This window comes from Pseudorasbora parva, chromosome 2 (assembly GCF_024679245.1).
Source record: "Pseudorasbora parva isolate DD20220531a chromosome 2, ASM2467924v1, whole genome shotgun sequence".
Taxonomy (NCBI): Eukaryota; Metazoa; Chordata; class Actinopteri; order Cypriniformes; family Gobionidae; genus Pseudorasbora; species Pseudorasbora parva.
Genome location: NC_090173.1, coordinates 44,342,956 through 44,362,002, shown reverse-complemented (window position 1 = coordinate 44,362,002; position 19,047 = coordinate 44,342,956). Strand labels below are relative to the sequence as shown.

The following is a 19,047-nucleotide window of genomic DNA, read 5'->3' as shown; positions in this document are numbered from 1 at the left end:
GATATGGGAGCACTGTCTTTTTGTTTTTAGACCATGAAAATCAACACTAAAGTTACTAAAGAAGTGAGCTTTTGGTTGTCAGGGAAAGATAACCTTGCTCACCTTCCCAAATAACCCAGCATTAAAGGTGCACCATGCAACTTTCCGTCCACTGGAGGGCGCCTATTCAAAACAAAGGTGTAGTTTGATGACGCCAAGTTTGAGCGCAGCAACTTGGGACATGTGGACTTCACCTCAAAGCCGGTGGAAAATAGGACACTAACGTTAATAATCACATTCATGATTTCTGCCAATGTAGTGTGAAGCAGAGCAGGGCCGAGTGTTGTGGAGCTGAGCAAGGCCGCTGGAGCGGTTGTTATACAAGCACACGGCTCGCGAGCACCGGGAATTTTATTATGACGGGACAGGACACAGTCGCCGGGCGCCCGCACTTCCGCGTTTTTGGTCATGATTATAAGGTAAAGCAGCTCTGTTTATCAAGTGTGTTTAAAATGATGTTATGACGTTATTCTGTGCGTTCACTCGGCACTGCTGTGACATATTCACACTGCTAAGAGTAAAGCGCTTCTGCCAAATGTAAGTGCATATAATGTAAAAAAAAGGAACATATAGTGAATTGAAAGTTATCCAGGGATAATGCCACAATGTATTGTGTTATGTGTGTGTGCGTGCTTGTGACTCTTTAGCTCCGACCACTGCACTATTTTTTGTCTTTTATAAATATGATCAAACTAAAGACTCTTCAGAGATATGAAGGATGCAATACCACTCTTTAGGTAAGAAACTGTGTCATGTACCCTTTAACCCCGGGTTATTGTCGATCTAAATACCGATTTAAACCCCGGCTAAAGGAGCGGTTCACACTTGTAATTAATGTCGCCTTCACGTTCTATCGGAAATTTGACAATTCCCTACTTCCGAAGTCGTCTTTAAAAGCTCATCACATTCAAATTTTGAAATAGGAAGGCAATCTTTACCTTAGAAACTCGTGTTTATCATAACTCTGAAAGTACGTGAAGGCAGCATTAGATGCAGGGGTCTTTTTACCCAGGGTTATGAAACCCTGCTTTGGGTTTTGCAATGTTATTTTTTGTTTGCAATGTTATTCATTGTGGTGCCAAACTTGTACAGTGTGAAAGGATGCAGTATTAGAATGTTACAACTAGATACTTAGCAACAGACAACCGATCACATGCCTCATATTTTCAAGCGTTGCACTCACAGAAACACAACAGGATGTATAGAGCCCGACCGATTTATTGGTCTGCCGAATTTATCAGCCAATATGAGCCTGTCGTAGATATACCGGCATCGGCGTACATGCTGCAAATATGCCACCGATATGAAAGCACACAAGCTTGCCCACACACCTCACAGCGCACGAATATTCATGAAAAATCATGTCAAAATCATCATAAACATATTTGGTTATGCCTTAAGTGAATGTAAACATGAAATTTGACACTTGCCAGTCACCACCAGCGTTTATCACATTTCACAGCCCACAGGATCTTTTATGAATATCTGAACATGCAACATATCATATTTTTATCAACAGTTTGAATGTGGGTATAGTTTCATGAAAAAACTATTTTTTGAGAAAAGCTGAGAAAATTCTGTTTTTGTCAAAGACTACATATAGATTAAATTCATAACGGTGATCAAAACACAGATGAGTAGATGGAGTCAGTGAACACCCCCAAAGATTCACAGTCCTATAGCTTGTCCTGGGTCGACATTTCATGTTTTGATATACTGTTTATTTGCTTGATTGCATTATTTTACATAACGCATCTGCTTATATGAGACCGTTCGTTTCTGCTTCTTCTTCGGCTGTGTTTTGATCATGACATTCTGTACTCGTTCAGGAGATAATAGCACCCCCTTCCGTATAACAGTGAAAACATGGAAAGCTGGAAAATCAATGGCAGGGGAAAAAAATACTCACTGCTCTTGACTGAATAACTTTAATAAGAGTTCATCTATATTTCTACAGTAAAGAATAGGAAGTGATATTTTTACATTTGACTACTATGTAGCCTACCTGAAAATCTAGTTTAGACCTATGAAAAACATGAAGATAACTTTTTCATTTGTATGTTTGTTCTGTGTTATTTATGTACAATATATGTATATTCTGCATTGCACACTGTATTATACAGTACAAGTCAAAACTTTAGACACATCAGTGGTAAAGTATTTTGGCTGGTACTGTACTATAATATACACATAAATAATATTGACCGATATATCCCATATCGGTCAGGCTCTATAAATAGTTATTTCTGTGTATGATAGGAAACATGTCAAAACAGCGATGAAAACACAACAATTGGAGTGAAGAAGAGACCATTTCATTCTTACCTTTATAGTTAAAAAAGTTACAGTCAGCAATGTGTAATATATATGATGGCGCCCAATGCTAGAGCCTTTATGTAAAGAGGTCACGTGCTGCATTTGTCAACACAACTAACACCGCAAATAAGGACATTAACCCAGGATTTAGGAATGTGCAGTGTGAAACAGCAGCTTGTGAATACCAGGATTAACTGTTAACCCCGGGTGTAGTATGATCAATGTGAAATGTGAATAAAGATAACCCAGGATTCCGTTTACCTGGGGTTTAGAATAACCCAGGGTTAACAATTTCAAGTGTAAAAAACAGCCCAAATGCAATTCAACACCACAAAAACTGAATCAAACTTAGTTAAAACTGCCGATACAACTCCCCTAGATTTAAATCAGCGGTGGCTACAATCAAACTTCACAGCAACTGCTATCATCACAATCTTTAAACCAACAGAGATCCCCTCTCCAAATATCCATTCAAGCTATAAAAGCAGTCCTGGGCACAATTTACAGCAGGGTTCCTCTTATCTTTTCTGTAGCACTGTAGTCGGCCCATTCTTCACCCCTCCCCTTGTATTTTTCTTCCATCATTAACTCCTCCTCCCCGTAGTGCAAAGCTATTCTCCCAGCCTGAGCAGAGAGCAGTCTACAGCCTCCACGAGACAAGAGTCCACAGCGAAATGCCGTTGTCCTTCGTCATGCTCTAATGACTTAATATGGAGCCTGTTGTGCTGCATTTCTCCCAGACATGCAGAGAGAATTCAAACAAACACTAAAATCAACAAAAATCAGCCACACTCCCATCTGTAAACATCTGAAATTGTGCGCTGTCAAAAATAGCTAGTGGCTTAACAGCAAAGGAGTGGACAGATGCCACAGTGTAGCCATGGGAAAGGCACTTAATGACTAACCCGGCCAAAACCAATTAGGTTAGACATTGCTAAGAGTGACAGTAAACCAAAGCCAGACTTATGAGAACCAATGCATGCCCTTCCCACCTGGACCGCCTCAAGCATCTACAGTTGAGAAACAAGTCCACACGAACCTCAAACTCTCACTTCTGTCTATTACAGAGCTGAAACTACAGTAATTTCCCTGGTTGCCAGTAGCATCCCTCAAAAAGCACACAAAAGGAAAACTTTCTAGTGAAGTGGACCACAAAATAAACAGCAACATGAAGTGGTGTTTTTTATTTTATTTTTAAATAGGGCACAACTAATTAGGCTGGTGCAGTAGAAGATGGAAAGGGGACAGCGGACAGAGGCCTAAGGGGAGCAACAACAACGAGGTCAAACAATCTCCACCCACTTCAGCGCAACGCTCAATTTGCAGGCATGTGGAAAGGTCTGTGTAAAATCTGTCTATAGTCAAAAGAGGTGGGAACCTCTGTGCAGATGGGACATTATGTGATGGCTATCCGGGAAATGAGAGAACTAAAACAGGCAGTATGAAACAGCTGATGATGATGCAATCTCTAACCTATTTCTGCCTTTGTGGAAAGTGCTTTGAGAGACAAGGCAGTCATTTTTACCACTTTTTAACCACCATTTTAGTTATTTTTAAGCAAACGCAGTTGGTGTCACTAAATAAAGATCTTCAATTTATGAGCTCCTCTTTAGCTCATAGCCAGGGACTGCTTATTAAACGCCTCCAAATTATCTACAGAACACATTAAAATCAAACAACAGGAAGCTAGCAATTCCCATTGTATGTATCCAGCATGTATGAGCAGTTAAACTAGACTTAGATAAGAACACATTACTAAACACAAAATAGTGGCTAAAGTTGTTGGATAGTTCTCCCATGTCATATTGAATAAATAACATGTCATACTGTACAAAAACAATTATCTCCCAAAATAAAATATATGAGAGAGAGAGAGAGAGAGAGAGAGAGAGAGAGAGAGAGAGAGAGAGAGAGAGAGAGAGAGAGAGAGAGAGAGAGAGAGAGAGAGAGAGAGAGGCCACTGATTGATCATATGAAGGTAACGGCGACACTGTTGTTGTTGTTGCTATGATTCTGCTCAACTTTGTATTTGAGCGGATGTTCACATTAAACGTGGCAATTGATGGAATAAAACGATGACAACTGATAGGTTCGACAAATTTGGTCATAAATTGGTTTCACAATCTGACAGATAGTATTTTCGTAAATTTATCCTGTTCCAGTTTGCAAAACAAATGTCATAAATCACGTTTACGCCCATGTACTAATTGAAGATCATTGATGCCACTGAATCCGAATCCGACGGTCTAAAACAGAAACATTAAACATAAAACAGAGTTTATCCTCCGAACTTACCCAAAGCTCAGTGCCCCAGTCCATGTTCAGCTCTCCTACCACTTCACTCTATTAGCCCGAAAAGTTATTCCAACTTACAAGAGTAACGGGTGTTCAAAATAGGTTCAAAGAAAGAGACTCATTTCTTTTTCCCACATTCACGCGCAACACAGAACAAATCGATACGGTTCTCCAGCGCGAGCTACTTTGCGGTGGCACAAATACTTTTCGTTGCAGAGCAAGAGAAGGATCAACTGGATTTCATTGCCGCGTCACTCCCAGATCCCTAATTCTTAAAGGAGCCGCCGGATCCAGTTTCCAGTTTCCAGCTTTCAGACTGCATGTCGGTCTACAGACGGAGTGAGAGCACTTCAAAAACAGAGAGGAAGGACATGACCTTTATTAAATTATTAACACCACACGTCAACAATCATTAACAATAGCCTACTCTTGACAGCATGCGTCTTGGAACCATTTTACATCAATTTTATTAATCAGTTAAAAAAAGAAATGTTTTTGTTTTATACTGTAGGCCTATATATATATATATATATATATATATATATATATATATATATATATATATATATATATATATATATATATTATTATTATTATTATTATTTTTTTATACCTTCTGAGACCCAAGGAAAAAAGTGTCATCAAATGTTTTTGTTTTGTGTGATTTCCTACTTCTTTGAGGTAAAAAAACAAAAACAAAAACAAAAGCATTCTACCAATTTAGAATTTTCTTTATTTTATTTTTACCACAGGACCAATTTAGTTTGAAAGACAGCCAAACTCAGAAAAACAAAAATAAACCGAATATGGCTGTTGAGTAGCCTACTTTAAACAATAAATTTAACATAAAAACAAAACAAAAGCAAATTATCATTCTGTATGGTTTCACTTGCTTAGCGGTGATAGTCCTGGAACAGTTTAGTTTGAAAAGACAGCCGAACTCAGAAAACCTACAAAATGAACAGCTGAGTGATATTAATCCAAGAATAAATTAAACATAAAATAAACTAAAGTAATGATTATTCCTTATTTCTGCACCTTTCAGCATGGTTGATTTCTACCATCTCTGTCATGTGGGTGGCTCCTAGTCTGCGCACAGATGGTTTGGGTTGCAGGATCCTCATTTTAATTGATTCATTTAATTTACATTAGCTATATTGAATCTATGAAGCCATGGAGGAAAACATAAAACAAATCAAGTCACATAAACATTTTACAATGTATTTCTATCTTCTATAACATGTTTTGGCTTATATACACACATACACACTTTTTTTTTTAAGTCCCCCAAAAAATTAAAGAACTTTTTAAAATTATTTTAAATAACAGAGCAGGCATTTTACTATCAGTCAATACATACTACAGACATATAGACACTACACAAATAGGCCTACAAATACAGTCACTTAAAAAAAAGAAACAAAACAACAACAAATGAAAAGTGTTATCAAATGTGTCTAATGAAAGCAAATTTCTGACTTGGAGAATGCCCATCTTCAGACATGGGGATGGGGTGATATGTTTTTAATTATCTCCATTTATAGGCTTCATAAACATTTCTAACAAAAGTAATAATAAGGTCTATTTACCACAAATAAATCATTTTCTTTTCTCATAGGCTATTTAACCAACTTTGAAGTGAGAGTCTCACTACATGGGTAACACACTTATGTACAGCAAATGAAGGTCAGCGTGACAACCAAAATACAGGAAAACATTTTGTTGTCATGTGATACGATAACTTGATACGTTTCTTCTTTTCTTTTTTTATCATCTCATACATTCTTCTATGACATTGACACATAGTCATACAAGTGACAGCACATGCTGCTAAACTTTTACACAGCAGTGTTTAGGCTATCATTGTAATCTGGATGACGTTCAATATTTCATCTTTGTTCAACGTTAGGAATTTCCTCCTTTGCTTAACGGACGCAGTTCGTGGCGATTCGCTGGTTGTAATTGATAACGTCCAGTTGATTTTTTCCTTTTCCACGCATAGATAAATAATGCGATTATTAAAACAAACACTGTAACAGCCACTCCAATAATTGCAATGTAGTTTGATGATTTGGCTAAAAAGGCAAAGGGAAAATGTATGTTCAGTTAAAGAAGATCTAAAACTCATTAGTGTAACATTCATTTTGTGATTAAATGACTGAGTAGCAATACTTAAAAGGTTGTTCTAATAAACTATCACGGGGAATGAATAATATCAGATTATTATTATCACAGTCATAGTCCAAACCTCTTATCTCCACTATGAAGGTCTTTTCCTTGCTTCCAAATTTATTCGTGGCACCGCATGTATAAACTCCAGCACTGGTAGACGTGGCTCTCTCGATTTTGAAGGTGATGTGGCGACTCCCAGTGGAGAGGTTCTTGTTTGTAAAGCTCAACCACATTTCAGGTTCTGGGTTACCAGACGAACCGCACTCTAGGACTATATTGCCGTCTTCTACCACAACAAACTTGTCTTGGATTGCAGATAACACTGGGGCATCTGTGTTGGAAGTAAAGTTGTCCTTTTTATATTAGGTTGTTACAGAAATATATATATATCCTACCTACAGTATGGAATAATTTTTCTTACACAAAATATTAAGAAAGAATGTAGAATTCACAGTTCCATGTCGGTTAGTTGCGGTTAATGTATACCAGCCACTATCATTCCAATTGGGATAATAGGGAAGCTGGATAATTGTTCCATTTCTGTAGAGGGAGACTTCAGGTTTTGGTGATCCATTAACTACACAAGACATTCCGAAGAGTGTTTTCTCTTTTACTTCGTAGATCACACTGCAGTTCAGCTTTGGAGGATCTGTTTTTGTGAGAAAACAATCACTTTTAAATAGACAATTGGAGACACAAAACATAAATGCATTGCTCACACAAAATTTTAAATGATGTCACCCTTAAGTTGTTCCAGACCTGTACACATATCTTTCTTCTGCTCAACACAAAGGAAGATATTTGGAAGAATGTTTGTAACCAAGCAGATCTCGGCAGCTATTGACTGGGGGATAATATGGAAGTCAATGCTGGCGAGATCAAGCATTCTTCCAAATATCTTCCTTTGTGTTCAGCAGAAGAAAGAAATTCATCCAGGTTTGGAGCAGCAGGGTGAATAAATGATGACAGATTGTTTTATTTTTGGGTGAACTACCCTTTAGTGCAGAAGAGCTCTCATACTTACACTGTACTGTGATGCTCACAATGCACTTGGAATCACCAAGTTCATTACTGGCAGTGATTTCATATTGGTCAGAATCAATTGTGTTGAGAAGTATAGAAGCATTGACTAGTGATGAATTGCGTCTCCAAGAGATGTTTGGACGAGGGTTACCCACAAGAGAATAAACATTTGGATAAAAAACCAATGAGGTCCCTGTCATTGGAAACCAGTCCTGACAATGTTTAATTTGTGGCTCATCTGAAAAAGAAAGAACATACTTGTCCGTTTGTATTTTAAGAGTATTCCTAGCTTCTCTACATGTGAAGAAAGAGACCAAAACAATATTTTGTTCGCTTACAATATACAGTAATGTGTAGATGATCTGATGTGACTTTAGGGGGAGGTTGAGGTCCTTCTTCTCCCAGTTCCAGCTCTGCTTCACACCTGTACTGAGCTCTATCATCAGCTCTGTCTGGACGGATCAGGAGTTCAGATCTTTTATTGACTGGAGTCTTGATGGTGTCAGTGAAGGTGGTTTGATCCACCAGAGTCAGTCCTTTGTACCATTTGATAATGAGATTCTGAACAGGAGCCACATTGAGAACTTCACACTGGAGCTCATACTGGTTTCCATCTATCATCGGTCCGTTGTGATTCACAGTGTTGATGGACACACTGTCTGGGGTCTCTGTGGAGGAAGATTTACACACACTGATTTCTGCAGTCACGAATGTACAGTCTTGTTCAAAATAATAGCAGTACAATGTGACTAACCAGAATAATCAAGGTTTTTAGTATATTTTTTATTGCTACGTGGCAAACAAGTTACCAGTAGGTTCAGTAGATTGTCAGAAAACAAACAAGACCCAGCATTCATGATATGCACGCTCTTAAGGCTGTGCAATTGGGCAAGTAGTTGAAAGGGGTGTGTTCAAAAAAAATAGCAGTGTCTACCTTTGACTGTACAAACTCAAAACTATTTTGTACAAACATTTTTTTTTTCTGGGATTTAGCAATCCTGTGAATCACTAAACTAATATTTAGTTGTATGACCACAGTTTTTTAAAACTGCTTGACATCTGTGTGGCATGGAGTCAACCAGCTTGTGGCACCTCTCAGCTGTTATTCCACTCCATGATTCTTTAACAACATTCCACAATTCATTCACATTTCTTGGTTTTGCTTCAGAAACAGCATTTTTGATATCACCCCACAAGTTCTCAATTGGATTAAGGTCTGGAGATTGGGCTGGCCACTCCATAACATTAATTTTGTTGGTTTGGAACCAAGACTTTGCCCGTTTACTAGTGTGTTTTGGGTCATTGTCTTGTTGAAACAACCGTTTCAAGGGCATGTCCTCTTCAGCATAGGGCAACATGACCTCTTCAAGTATTTTAACATATGCAAACTGATCCATGATCCCTGGTATGCGATAAATAGGCCCAACACCATAGTAGGAGAAACATGCCCATATCATGATGCTTGCACCTCCATGCTTCACTGTCTTCACTGTGTACTGTGGCTTGAATTCAGAGTTTGGGGGTCGTCTCACAAACTGCCTGTGGCCCTTGGACCCAAAAAGAACAATTTTACTCTCATCAGTCCACAAAATGTTCCTCCATTTCTCTTTAGGCCAGTTGATGTGTTCTTTGGCAAATTGTAACCTCTTCTGCACATGCCTTTTTTTTAACAGAGGGACTTTGCGGGGGATTCTTGAAAATAGATTAGCTTCACACAGACGTCTTCTAACTGTCACAGTACTTACAGGTAACTCCAGACTGTCTTTGATCATCCTGGAGGTGATCATTGGCTGAGCCTTTGCCATTCTGGTTATTCTTCTATCCATTTTGATGGTTGTCTTCCGTTTTCTTCCACGTCTCTCTGGTTTTGCTCTCCATTTTAAGGCATTGGAGATCATTTTAGCTGAACAGCCTATCATTTTTTGCACCTCTTTATAGGTTTTCCCCTCTCTAATCAACTTTTTAATCAAAGTACGCTGTTCTTCTGAACAATGTCTTGAACGACCCATTTTCCTCAGCTTTCAAATGCATGTTCAACAAGTGTTGGCTTCATCCTTAAATAGGGGCCACCTGATTCACACCTGTTTCTTCACAAAATTGATGACCTCAGTGATTGAATGCCACACTGCTATTTTTTTGAACACACCCCTTTCAACTAATTCAACTAATTGCCCAATTGCACAGCCTTAAGAGCGTGCATATCATGAATTCTGGGTCTCATTTGTTTTCTGAGAATCTACTGAACCTACTGGTAACTTGTTTGCCACGTAGCAATAAAAAATATACTAAAAACCTTGATTATTCTGGTTAGTCACATTGTACTGCTATTATTTTGAACAAGACTGTACATATGTTAGATATTTCTGAGAATGAAAAGATAAAAGTATCAATAACAGAAACTCACTGTAAATAGTCACTGGGAGATCTAATGTGCACTGTGTATCATTGTAGTTCATGAAGCAGACTGGCTTTATGTCCCATTCTCTCAGGTTTGGGACTCTCCATGTGATCAGACTGTCTTCTCTCATAGGCACTGCTCCCTCACTGGCCTCCCATCCCATCCCATCATGCAGGACGGAAGTTTTGCAGTCGGCTGAAACAGAACTGTCGTATCTCACAACAGCTCTCTGTGGGTCGAGCTGAACAGGACAGGGGCTGTCTACAGAATTGGATGTGATTGAAAACAAATTAATCTCTATCACAGAATAACAGCATCATTCATATATCAGGGCACTCTTCTATCTCATTACTGTGCAAAAGTCCACATTTGGCAATGCCAAGCTTAAATTAAATTGCTTACAGAAGGGATAAAACAATGTTCCTTTTTGATAAAACAACTTTTTGACTATCCTCAGCTGTCATAGACAGCAATAAGTGCAACTACTTTTTTAAAAATTAAATGTATGTACTATATATATTTTTTCAATAATACTTTTTGTTGAATAAATTTCATTGTACTAGATAATGCATTTAATTCATTTGTCCCTATAAAATAATTAAATAATATTAATATTATTATAAATGCTATATTATTTCATATTTGTCACCATTATGTTTAAGTGTGTTGTGCTATTGCCTGTCTTTGGATTATCTGTGATTAAACTACGTTTGGAACTGTCTTAAGCCCTATTCGGACTAGATTAGTTTAACATGGGGACATGGGGGTAAAGTCATTTTACCTCAGGACGTCTGTAATATTAATGGCCAATTCGCACGGGATAAGACATCTCAGTAAAACTAGCAGAAGTGGGAGGAGTAACTCGCTTTACGCACCTCCTTGACGTCATGTGCGTCTGACGTTGCCGTTATAACGTGAGCGCCAGTCTGAACTCCGTCTCCAATATATATGTGTTTTAATAAACAGTTAGGTCCAGTCTAACGATTCTTATTGGATTATGTTGGTAATAGACACTTTCCTAGAGCTAAAATGTGTTGTGCCTCTAATAAGTGCTTTTGATCTTCTTTTTGCTTTAAATGATATGCGGAAAATACTGGACATTTTCCACAGATTTGTCCCACCACCTACAACGCAACCGAATGCTTCAAGCGCCTCCATGGTCGCAAAAAGTGCTCTTTTTTAACTTTTAAACAGGAAATGATGGAATTTTACCATACATTTTTACAGCAGGTCTATTCGAACGGGATTAGTATTACCTGAGGTAATTTTTCCGGACCTTTTTACAGAAGGTAAAAGTCTCGGTAATCTTTACTGACATTCTCCGTAGAATATAGAAATCTATACTCAGAGGACTCCTGTGAGCAGAAATGACATCATCTCACTTAACTGGACATAGAGGGATGGACATATCTTGAAGGCATTAGACTTCCCAGTCTTAAGGTTGAGGTGGGATTGCTGATTGGCACAAATGCGCCAAAGCTCATGGAACCATGGGAAATAATAAATAGCCAAGGTGAAGGACCATATGCCGTCAGGACTTTGCAGGGGTGGGTCGTAAACAGTCCACTGAGAGGTAGTGAGCCGCACAAAGGCAAGATGGGTTGCCCTGTTGTCACAACCAATAGGATCTCAGTCGTCAAGCTGCAAGACTTATTAGTTGCTCAATACAATCAGGATTTCAATGAAAAATCGAACGATGTATGCCTTTCCAGAGAAGATCAGCTGTTCATGCAAATAATGGAGTCTTCAATGCAGTTTGATGAAGGACACTATTGCTTGACTTGCCTGTTAAGGCTGAAGATGTTGTCTTGCCAAATAACTACAGCACTGCAGAGCAGGGTCTTTTAAGTCTTCACAGGAAGACATATTGGCAAACGACTGAACCCAGCAGATGAGGAATCCAGGGGCTTATGTGCTGAAGAATTTCTTGCATGCGAGCAGTGGCTGAAGGGACCAACATTTCTCCTTAGGGGGGAAGCGGAATGGCCTAAGACCATCATGGAACAACCTTTGATCCCTGTGGATGACCGTAAGGTGAAGACAAATCCACTGGTGAATGCCTTTGTCTCCCAAAGTCCTTTGAGTGCAACTAAAGTTTTTTTGAGCTACTTTTCAGATTTTAAGAAGCTGCAAACATCTGAGGCATGGATGCTCAGACTCCGAGATGTGCTTTAAACATTTTAACCTAGTCCCAAAGGAGAAAGTGTTTTGAAGCCTCCTAAAGCATTGGCTCTGATAAATGACTCTCTCTATGCATAGATGCCAAGAGAAAAATTGGCACTTTGTGGACAATTACTGACAACAGGTGACCTTGAGAGGACAGAAGGTGTAATCAACTGCTCTTCCCAGCAAGAGAGGTTTTTCTAAAGAGATTGCTGGTCTGTTAAACGAAATAGCAACCTCTATAAGCTGGACCCGGTGTTAGAGGACGGATTGCTGCGGGTGGGAGGAAGGCTCTGTAGGGCTGCCATGCCTGAAGTCAAAAAACATCCTGTCATTCTTTCTAAAAACCAACATGTGTCCAAACTCCTCTTAAAGCATATCCATCAACAGCTGGGTCACACAGGCAGAAATCATATGCTCTTGTTTCTTAGGAAGCAATACTGGATTACTCATGCCAATTCTGCCTGCAGGAAGGTCATCTCTAAGTGCGTAGTTTTTCAACGCCTCCAAGGAAAGATGGGTGAACAGAAAATGGCCGACCTACCAGTAGAGAGAATCATGCCAGACTTGCTTGCTTTCACAAATGTGGGCGTTGACTATTTTGGGCCAGTGGAGGTGAAGAAATGCAGGGGCAGAGTGAAGCGCTACGGTGTTCTCTTTACCTGCATGACAGGTAAGGTCAGTTCATCTCGAAGTCGCGTATGCCTTATACACTGATTCATGCATAAATGCCATTCATCGTTTCATGTGTCGCAGAGGTCAGGTGACACACCTGACATCAGACAATGGCACCAACTTCATAGGAGCTGAGTGGGAGTTGAGGTAAGCCGTTGCTGAGTTTGACCATCAGAAGATTCAGCATTCTTTACTGCAGAATGGTCTAACATGGTCCTTTATCCTTTCAGCCTGGTCTCACCATAGGGGGTTTGGGAGTGTCTTACCGTAAATCCTCTAATATTGGCCTGTATTCCATTAGCGGCCGGGTCTAAACATTGTCCGGTCTCGCTGTCACCGAAGGTAAATAAAGGCCAGTCTCTAATAGTGGCCGGGGCTATTATTAAAACCAACGTTTTTCTGGGCAGGCCTCAACATCCGGGGCGTATGATGACAGGCCCCCTCAGTTTATTATACTAATATAATAATATTTGTTAAAGGGGGGGGGGGGTGAAATGCTGTTTCATGCATACTGATCTTTTTACACTGTTAAAGACTTGGAATCCCATACTAAACATAGACAAAGTTTCAAAAGTTAAGGTGGACGTTTGATGGGAGTATTTCTTTGTCAAAAATACTACTTCCGGTTAGTCATAAGGTTCGGCAAGTTTTTTTCGATCATGGGTCCACTTGACGTTAAAGTTTCGGAATTTCCTTGTATGGGCCATACGGACAATTCTACCGGAAGAGCGTGAGAGAGAGAGCGAAAGCAACAGGCTACGCCCATCAAAGCGCTGGCTCGTAGGCTGCACTGGACAGGTGATGTGACTTCAAGAAATTAACAATGTCACCAAAAAAGTGCGTTTTTGGTTGCCAGACCAAGACAGTCCTGTACAGATTGCCAAAAAACCCTGCTTTAAGGCAACAGTGGATGGAATTTGCTTTTCCGGATCAGCAACTGAGTTGCGCAAAGGTTTATGTCTGTTCACTGCATTTCGGTGCCGACTGTTTCATAAACAAGGCCCAGTTCGATGCCGGATTTTCCGATCGCCTAATGCTGAAGGATGGAGCAGTCCCAACGATAAAGGTCCCAACGTTAGAACCGCAGGCGGTGAGTGAGACTGCTTCAAATGTCTGTGTTATTGTCTATGCCCATCAAGTAGCCCAAACATGATCACGTATAGTTAATTGATCAATGGAGCATGCGATGTGTAGTGCGTGTACATTTGTTTAGCTGGCCACTAAATGTGTAACTTTATGTTTGTGTATTGTAAAAGCACTCCAAACAACAATACACAAAGAGTGGGGAAATATGTTGAACTAAATAAGCGCGCTTCTTCATTCAAATGCGCTACTATTCCGTGTCTTTCTATGTAAACACTAGCCTGCCGTGCAAAACCAGTCCGCTTACTAACGTTACAATTGTCTACACAAACCACGCGTAAACACACACACACACACACACACACACACACGTGCACAACTGCACTTCCCACATGTACACCTTCAAAGACAAAAATACGACGATATAATTCAAGTATAAATATGTAAATAACACAAGTCGCTAAGCATATTATATAGTTAGTGTATAACTTGTACCACATAGAGACGTCCTGCTCTAGTCGTTTTTGCTGCTGCTCCTGTTCAACTGCAGCCTCTGGGTCTGATTCCGGATCATAGATGTATGGCTGTATCTGATTAAAAGCCATATTTTTATTTTGAATAAAGTTTTTTCCCGCTGTTAGGGATGACACAGCTTTACGACGCACTCAACACAACAGCGGCGCGCACACGTCATTATTTAGCTCCGCTCACACGATACGCCCCCACCCGCTCGGCTTTTTTCGGAAAGACTCGGAACAGCGCATCTTTCTTATATAATTATAAAAAAAATAAAGACTTTTCGGAGATATGCAGGATGCAGTGCTACTCTATAGGTACTCAAGATTGACATGACACTGACTGAAACTGAGTGTTTCACCCCCCCCCCCCCCCCCCCTTTAAATAACAGTTGTCTAAATTATTTTAACATAATGATAAAATTATTATAACCAGGACCGTACCCACCATTGAGGTCCCCGAGGTCCGGACCTCAGTAGTTCTCCGAGGTGTATATAATAGAAGTTGCAAAATAATAGCTTATTAAGGCGGCGTGTACAAACAGGTGTTCTCGCCTCGCCCGGCATATGTTTTCAATTGTTTCCAATGGATGCGCCCAGGGATGTAGTGGAGGCTAAACGGACGTAAACGCCGTTTACGCACCTCCCAAAATTCAGAAATAGCGTTTAACCACCTCCAAAGTGCGTTTATCCACCTCTTAATAGAGTTTATCCACTTCTAAATAGCCTACAGTTCCTAAGACATTGTAAATTAAGCTTATGTCATTTTAGTTTCATATTGTTCATTTTCATTGGTTGTTTGTTGTACAGTTAGACGAAGTCTTTCATATCGCCCTGCAACTGTCAGTGAGAGTAGTGGGAAGTTTGGATCATTTTACTGACTCGGATCTTTGAGTCTCGTTCAGCAAAATGAACCAATCTTTTCTCTTCCCGTCTCTATGGAACTGACAGGAAGAACAAAAGACTCGGATCTCACCTGTCGATTCAGAATCAGAACGATCAGAACCCATTTGTTGCGTAATGCGCACGCGCAGTCAACACAAAATTAATGAATTACTCTCTGAGACAACTCGGTAGTCCAAGAGGGTAATCTAGCGCTCGGAAAGCGTTCCACCCATAGGGGCTGCCATTGCTAACCAAGCCATCACCTGCTGTTAGCATCCCATTGACTCCCATTCATTTTTGAGTCACTTTGACAGTGAATAACTTTACATCTGAGGCGTTTAAAGACTCCATTTGTCCATTGTTTATTTCTAAAGAAACACAATGCATAAAAGGCTCCGTTACCTTGTATCTTACACTATCGCCCCGCAGAAGCTGTTTTTGTAAAAATAGGCTAACGATTACGTCATAACCAAGGCGACTCTGTCGCACAGTTGAGAAATTACCGTATAGACCTGAGGAGACGCTCGCAGGCAATCTTTTACTGTCTATGAGACAGTCAGGGGGGACGTGGAGACATAAAGTCTGATAAAGTCAAGGGGGAAGAATGGGGAGAAGCCCATAGTGAGCCAAAAGCAATGGGAGAAAATATTTAAACAACGTGATTCAGCTTTCACTTTCCACATCTACTAGAAGACTCACAGCTGTCAGACAGGAGGCTCATGTCACATCTACGTCGTCAAGCTCAGTCTGAGCCTGCGCAGTTCGCTCAGCCATCAGGAAGTGAGTGCTCCTATACTGACATCACTTAACGCCGTAGAAGGCAATGGGATCGCTCCGTCCATTTATTTTACTGTCTATGCGGTAGTCCCGAGTCATTTTAAAGATTCGTTCAAAATGAACGAATCACTCTCTGAGACAACTCGGTAGTCCCGAGTCATATTAAAGATTCGTTCAAAATGAACGAATCACTCTCTGAGACAACTCGGTAGTCCCGAGTCATATTAAAGATTCGTTCAAAATGAACGAATCATTCATGAACGACACGCAAGATTCAAAAATGGATATCCAGAAATTTTCAAAATGACAATTATCCATTTGTAGTACATTTAATCAGCTTGTGATACTTTTCAATCACTTTTCAAGTGGACAAAGAGGCACTCTGGACATTGTTGTGATATTAATTAATCACAGGCAGCTGGTTTAATGTAGAGAGCACGTCGAAACCCTGTAAAAAAGCTGTAATGATGCAGTGTATTTTGTGTTCAAATAGAACATTTTTGGTTTTATTGTTTTTATAGTTTAGCAAAATCGTCTGTTAATGTCGGCAGCCATTAGGCTACACTTGTGGAAACTAAAGTCCAACTTATATTGTCTTTCTTCTGTTGATTACAGAAACTGAGTTTTCTTTAAATTAAAATATGTGGCACCAAATTCATCCTTCTCAGGGGTGGTAAGTAATCAAGTAAAAATACTTTGATACTTTACTTAAGTATTTTTTTCGGGGATCTGTACTTTACTTGAGTATATTTTATTTGCATCTACTTTTACTCTTACTCCACTACAATATTAAAGGCAAAGTTTATTTTTACTCCAATACATTTCCCCATGTCCGCTCCAAGTATTAAGTATTTATTACACTTGATTTCCAAACCGGTCTGGTCGGTCATGGATGATCCAGTTGGGTATAGACTTGGAAAAGCTGACAAGTCAGGTCTGCCACACTAACGTTAGCTCAGTGTTTCCCCAACTTTTTTATTTTGCGGCACACTATTTACTATGAAAACATCGGTAACATTTTACAATACAGGTGCACTATTATAATTCATGCCTAACTAATGCACAGATAATCATGAGTTAATGTATTACTAATGAATAACTAAACCATTTATTAATGATTACTGCATCAGCAACTAATGAACATTCTCTATGATTAATAGATTAAGTAACATATGAATTGCTATTAATTAAATATGACATCAATAATTCCCTAATAACATATTACATTAACTAATAATGTAAATTAATGTATTCAAAGCCATGCATTCCGACTCTCGGTTGTCTGTTTAATTAATCATTAATCATAACAATTGGCAAAATTATAGTATGACTTTACTTGAGCCCCTTTCACACTGCGATTCCGGCAAATACACGGATAATGTGACCCGGCATTTTTTCCCGGGCCGCTAGATTTGGTCCATTCTCACTGCCAGCGAAATACCGTAATATGAGCGCTTTCACACACAATGCTTAACGGTCCCGGGTCGAGTTGACACGTGACATCCTGATGTGACGTATAATGGCGAGCGATCTCAGCTTCAGCGCGGATAGTAAGGAGCTCCGTGGTCTCGACTTGTGTCCAGTTTGCGCACATTTCTGCTTGTTTAATTTTAGTTTCTTTTGTATACGAACACTCTCTGCGTTTAAAACACCGACGAGCTCTTCTGGCACTGCAGGGTTGTGTTATTGAAAAAACAAGCTCTAGGAGTCGCACGATAACTACGTACAGGTTGCGGCATTAGTTTCGGCTTTTGTTCACACACCGCTCGTCCCGGGTCGAATACCGCAATATTACTAGGTCCCCGACCCGGGTCGAATTCGGTAATCAATCCCGGGACGTGGTTGCTTTCACACAGAAGGCGACCCGGCAATGTTCCGGGAATATTGCGGGTCCGAAGTGCAGTGTGAAAGGGGCTTTGTTGAGGCACATGACTATTAACTAATTGTTATGTAATATGTCATTGTGGTTATGGCTTTTGAATTAATTTTGAATTAGTTAATAGTATCTTGCTCCTCATCTGTTTGATGGAGCTAATGTTATGGAACATGTCTATTTTAAGTTTAACCCCTATACTGCGTTAAGGTGCTTCATTGTCTCCTATTAATTGCAAATCTAACAAATTCTTAATTGCAGTATAATCTTATCATTTGTTCAATTAAAGCATTGCATATCAGTCCCAAAAGATTGTATCTGCTTAATTATTGATATTTACAGTTAATTTGAATATTTACTTTTTACTTTCGGTACTTGAGTACGTTTTAAATCTGATACTTTTGTACTTTTACTCAAGTGATGTTTGAATGGAGGACTTTCTACTTTTACTGAAGTATTTTTTTATTTAGGTATATATACTTTCACTTGAGTATAACTTTTGAGTACTTTTACCACCTCTGATCCTTCTGTCGTTAATCTGCACCCGCCTCATTAGCAATTGGCAAAAACTGAAATCAACAACTTTTTTGATAATCGATTAGACGGCTTAATTAATTTTTTAAGACAAAAGTCAAATTCTTTGATTCCAGCTTGTTTAATGTGAATGTTCTAGTGTGTTCTCTCATATGTGCTCATATTAGCCACCTCGGTTTACTACGAACTGCCGTGAGATCGGGCTGCATACACCGGTAGGCAGTGGCCCACCTTACCGTGACCACGATGCAGTCACCCAGAATTTATAGTTTACCCACCTCTTTTTTTACCACTACACC

General features: G+C 39.5%; 2 protein-coding genes across 5 annotated transcripts in view; both read right to left on the bottom strand.

The window, feature by feature from the left end:
• The window catches only part of trip10a (thyroid hormone receptor interactor 10a), a 37,380-nt gene extending 32,399 nt beyond the window's left edge, over positions 1-4,981 (bottom strand). For all 4 annotated transcript variants that reach the window (XM_067421368.1, XM_067421375.1, XM_067421384.1 and 1 more), the window contains exon 1: positions 4,651-4,981. In XM_067421368.1, the coding sequence (XP_067277469.1) occupies positions 4,651-4,674 (24 nt within the window). In that variant the 5' untranslated portion in view covers positions 4,675-4,981. The remainder of the gene's footprint in view (positions 1-4,650) is intronic.
• Positions 4,982-5,293: 312 nt separating this feature from the next.
• The window catches only part of icam5 (intercellular adhesion molecule 5), a 31,084-nt gene continuing 17,330 nt past the window's right edge, over positions 5,294-19,047 (bottom strand). Inside the window, exons 8-13 of the mRNA XM_067421286.1 lie at positions 10,250-10,504; positions 8,184-8,513; positions 7,847-8,083; positions 7,244-7,471; positions 6,899-7,153; positions 5,294-6,725 (exon numbers count right to left, since the gene is read on the bottom strand). Coding sequence (XP_067277387.1) covers positions 6,556-6,725; positions 6,899-7,153; positions 7,244-7,471; positions 7,847-8,083; positions 8,184-8,513; positions 10,250-10,504 — 1,475 coding nt within the window. The 3' untranslated portion in view covers positions 5,294-6,555. The remainder of the gene's footprint in view (positions 6,726-6,898; positions 7,154-7,243; positions 7,472-7,846; positions 8,084-8,183; positions 8,514-10,249; positions 10,505-19,047) is intronic.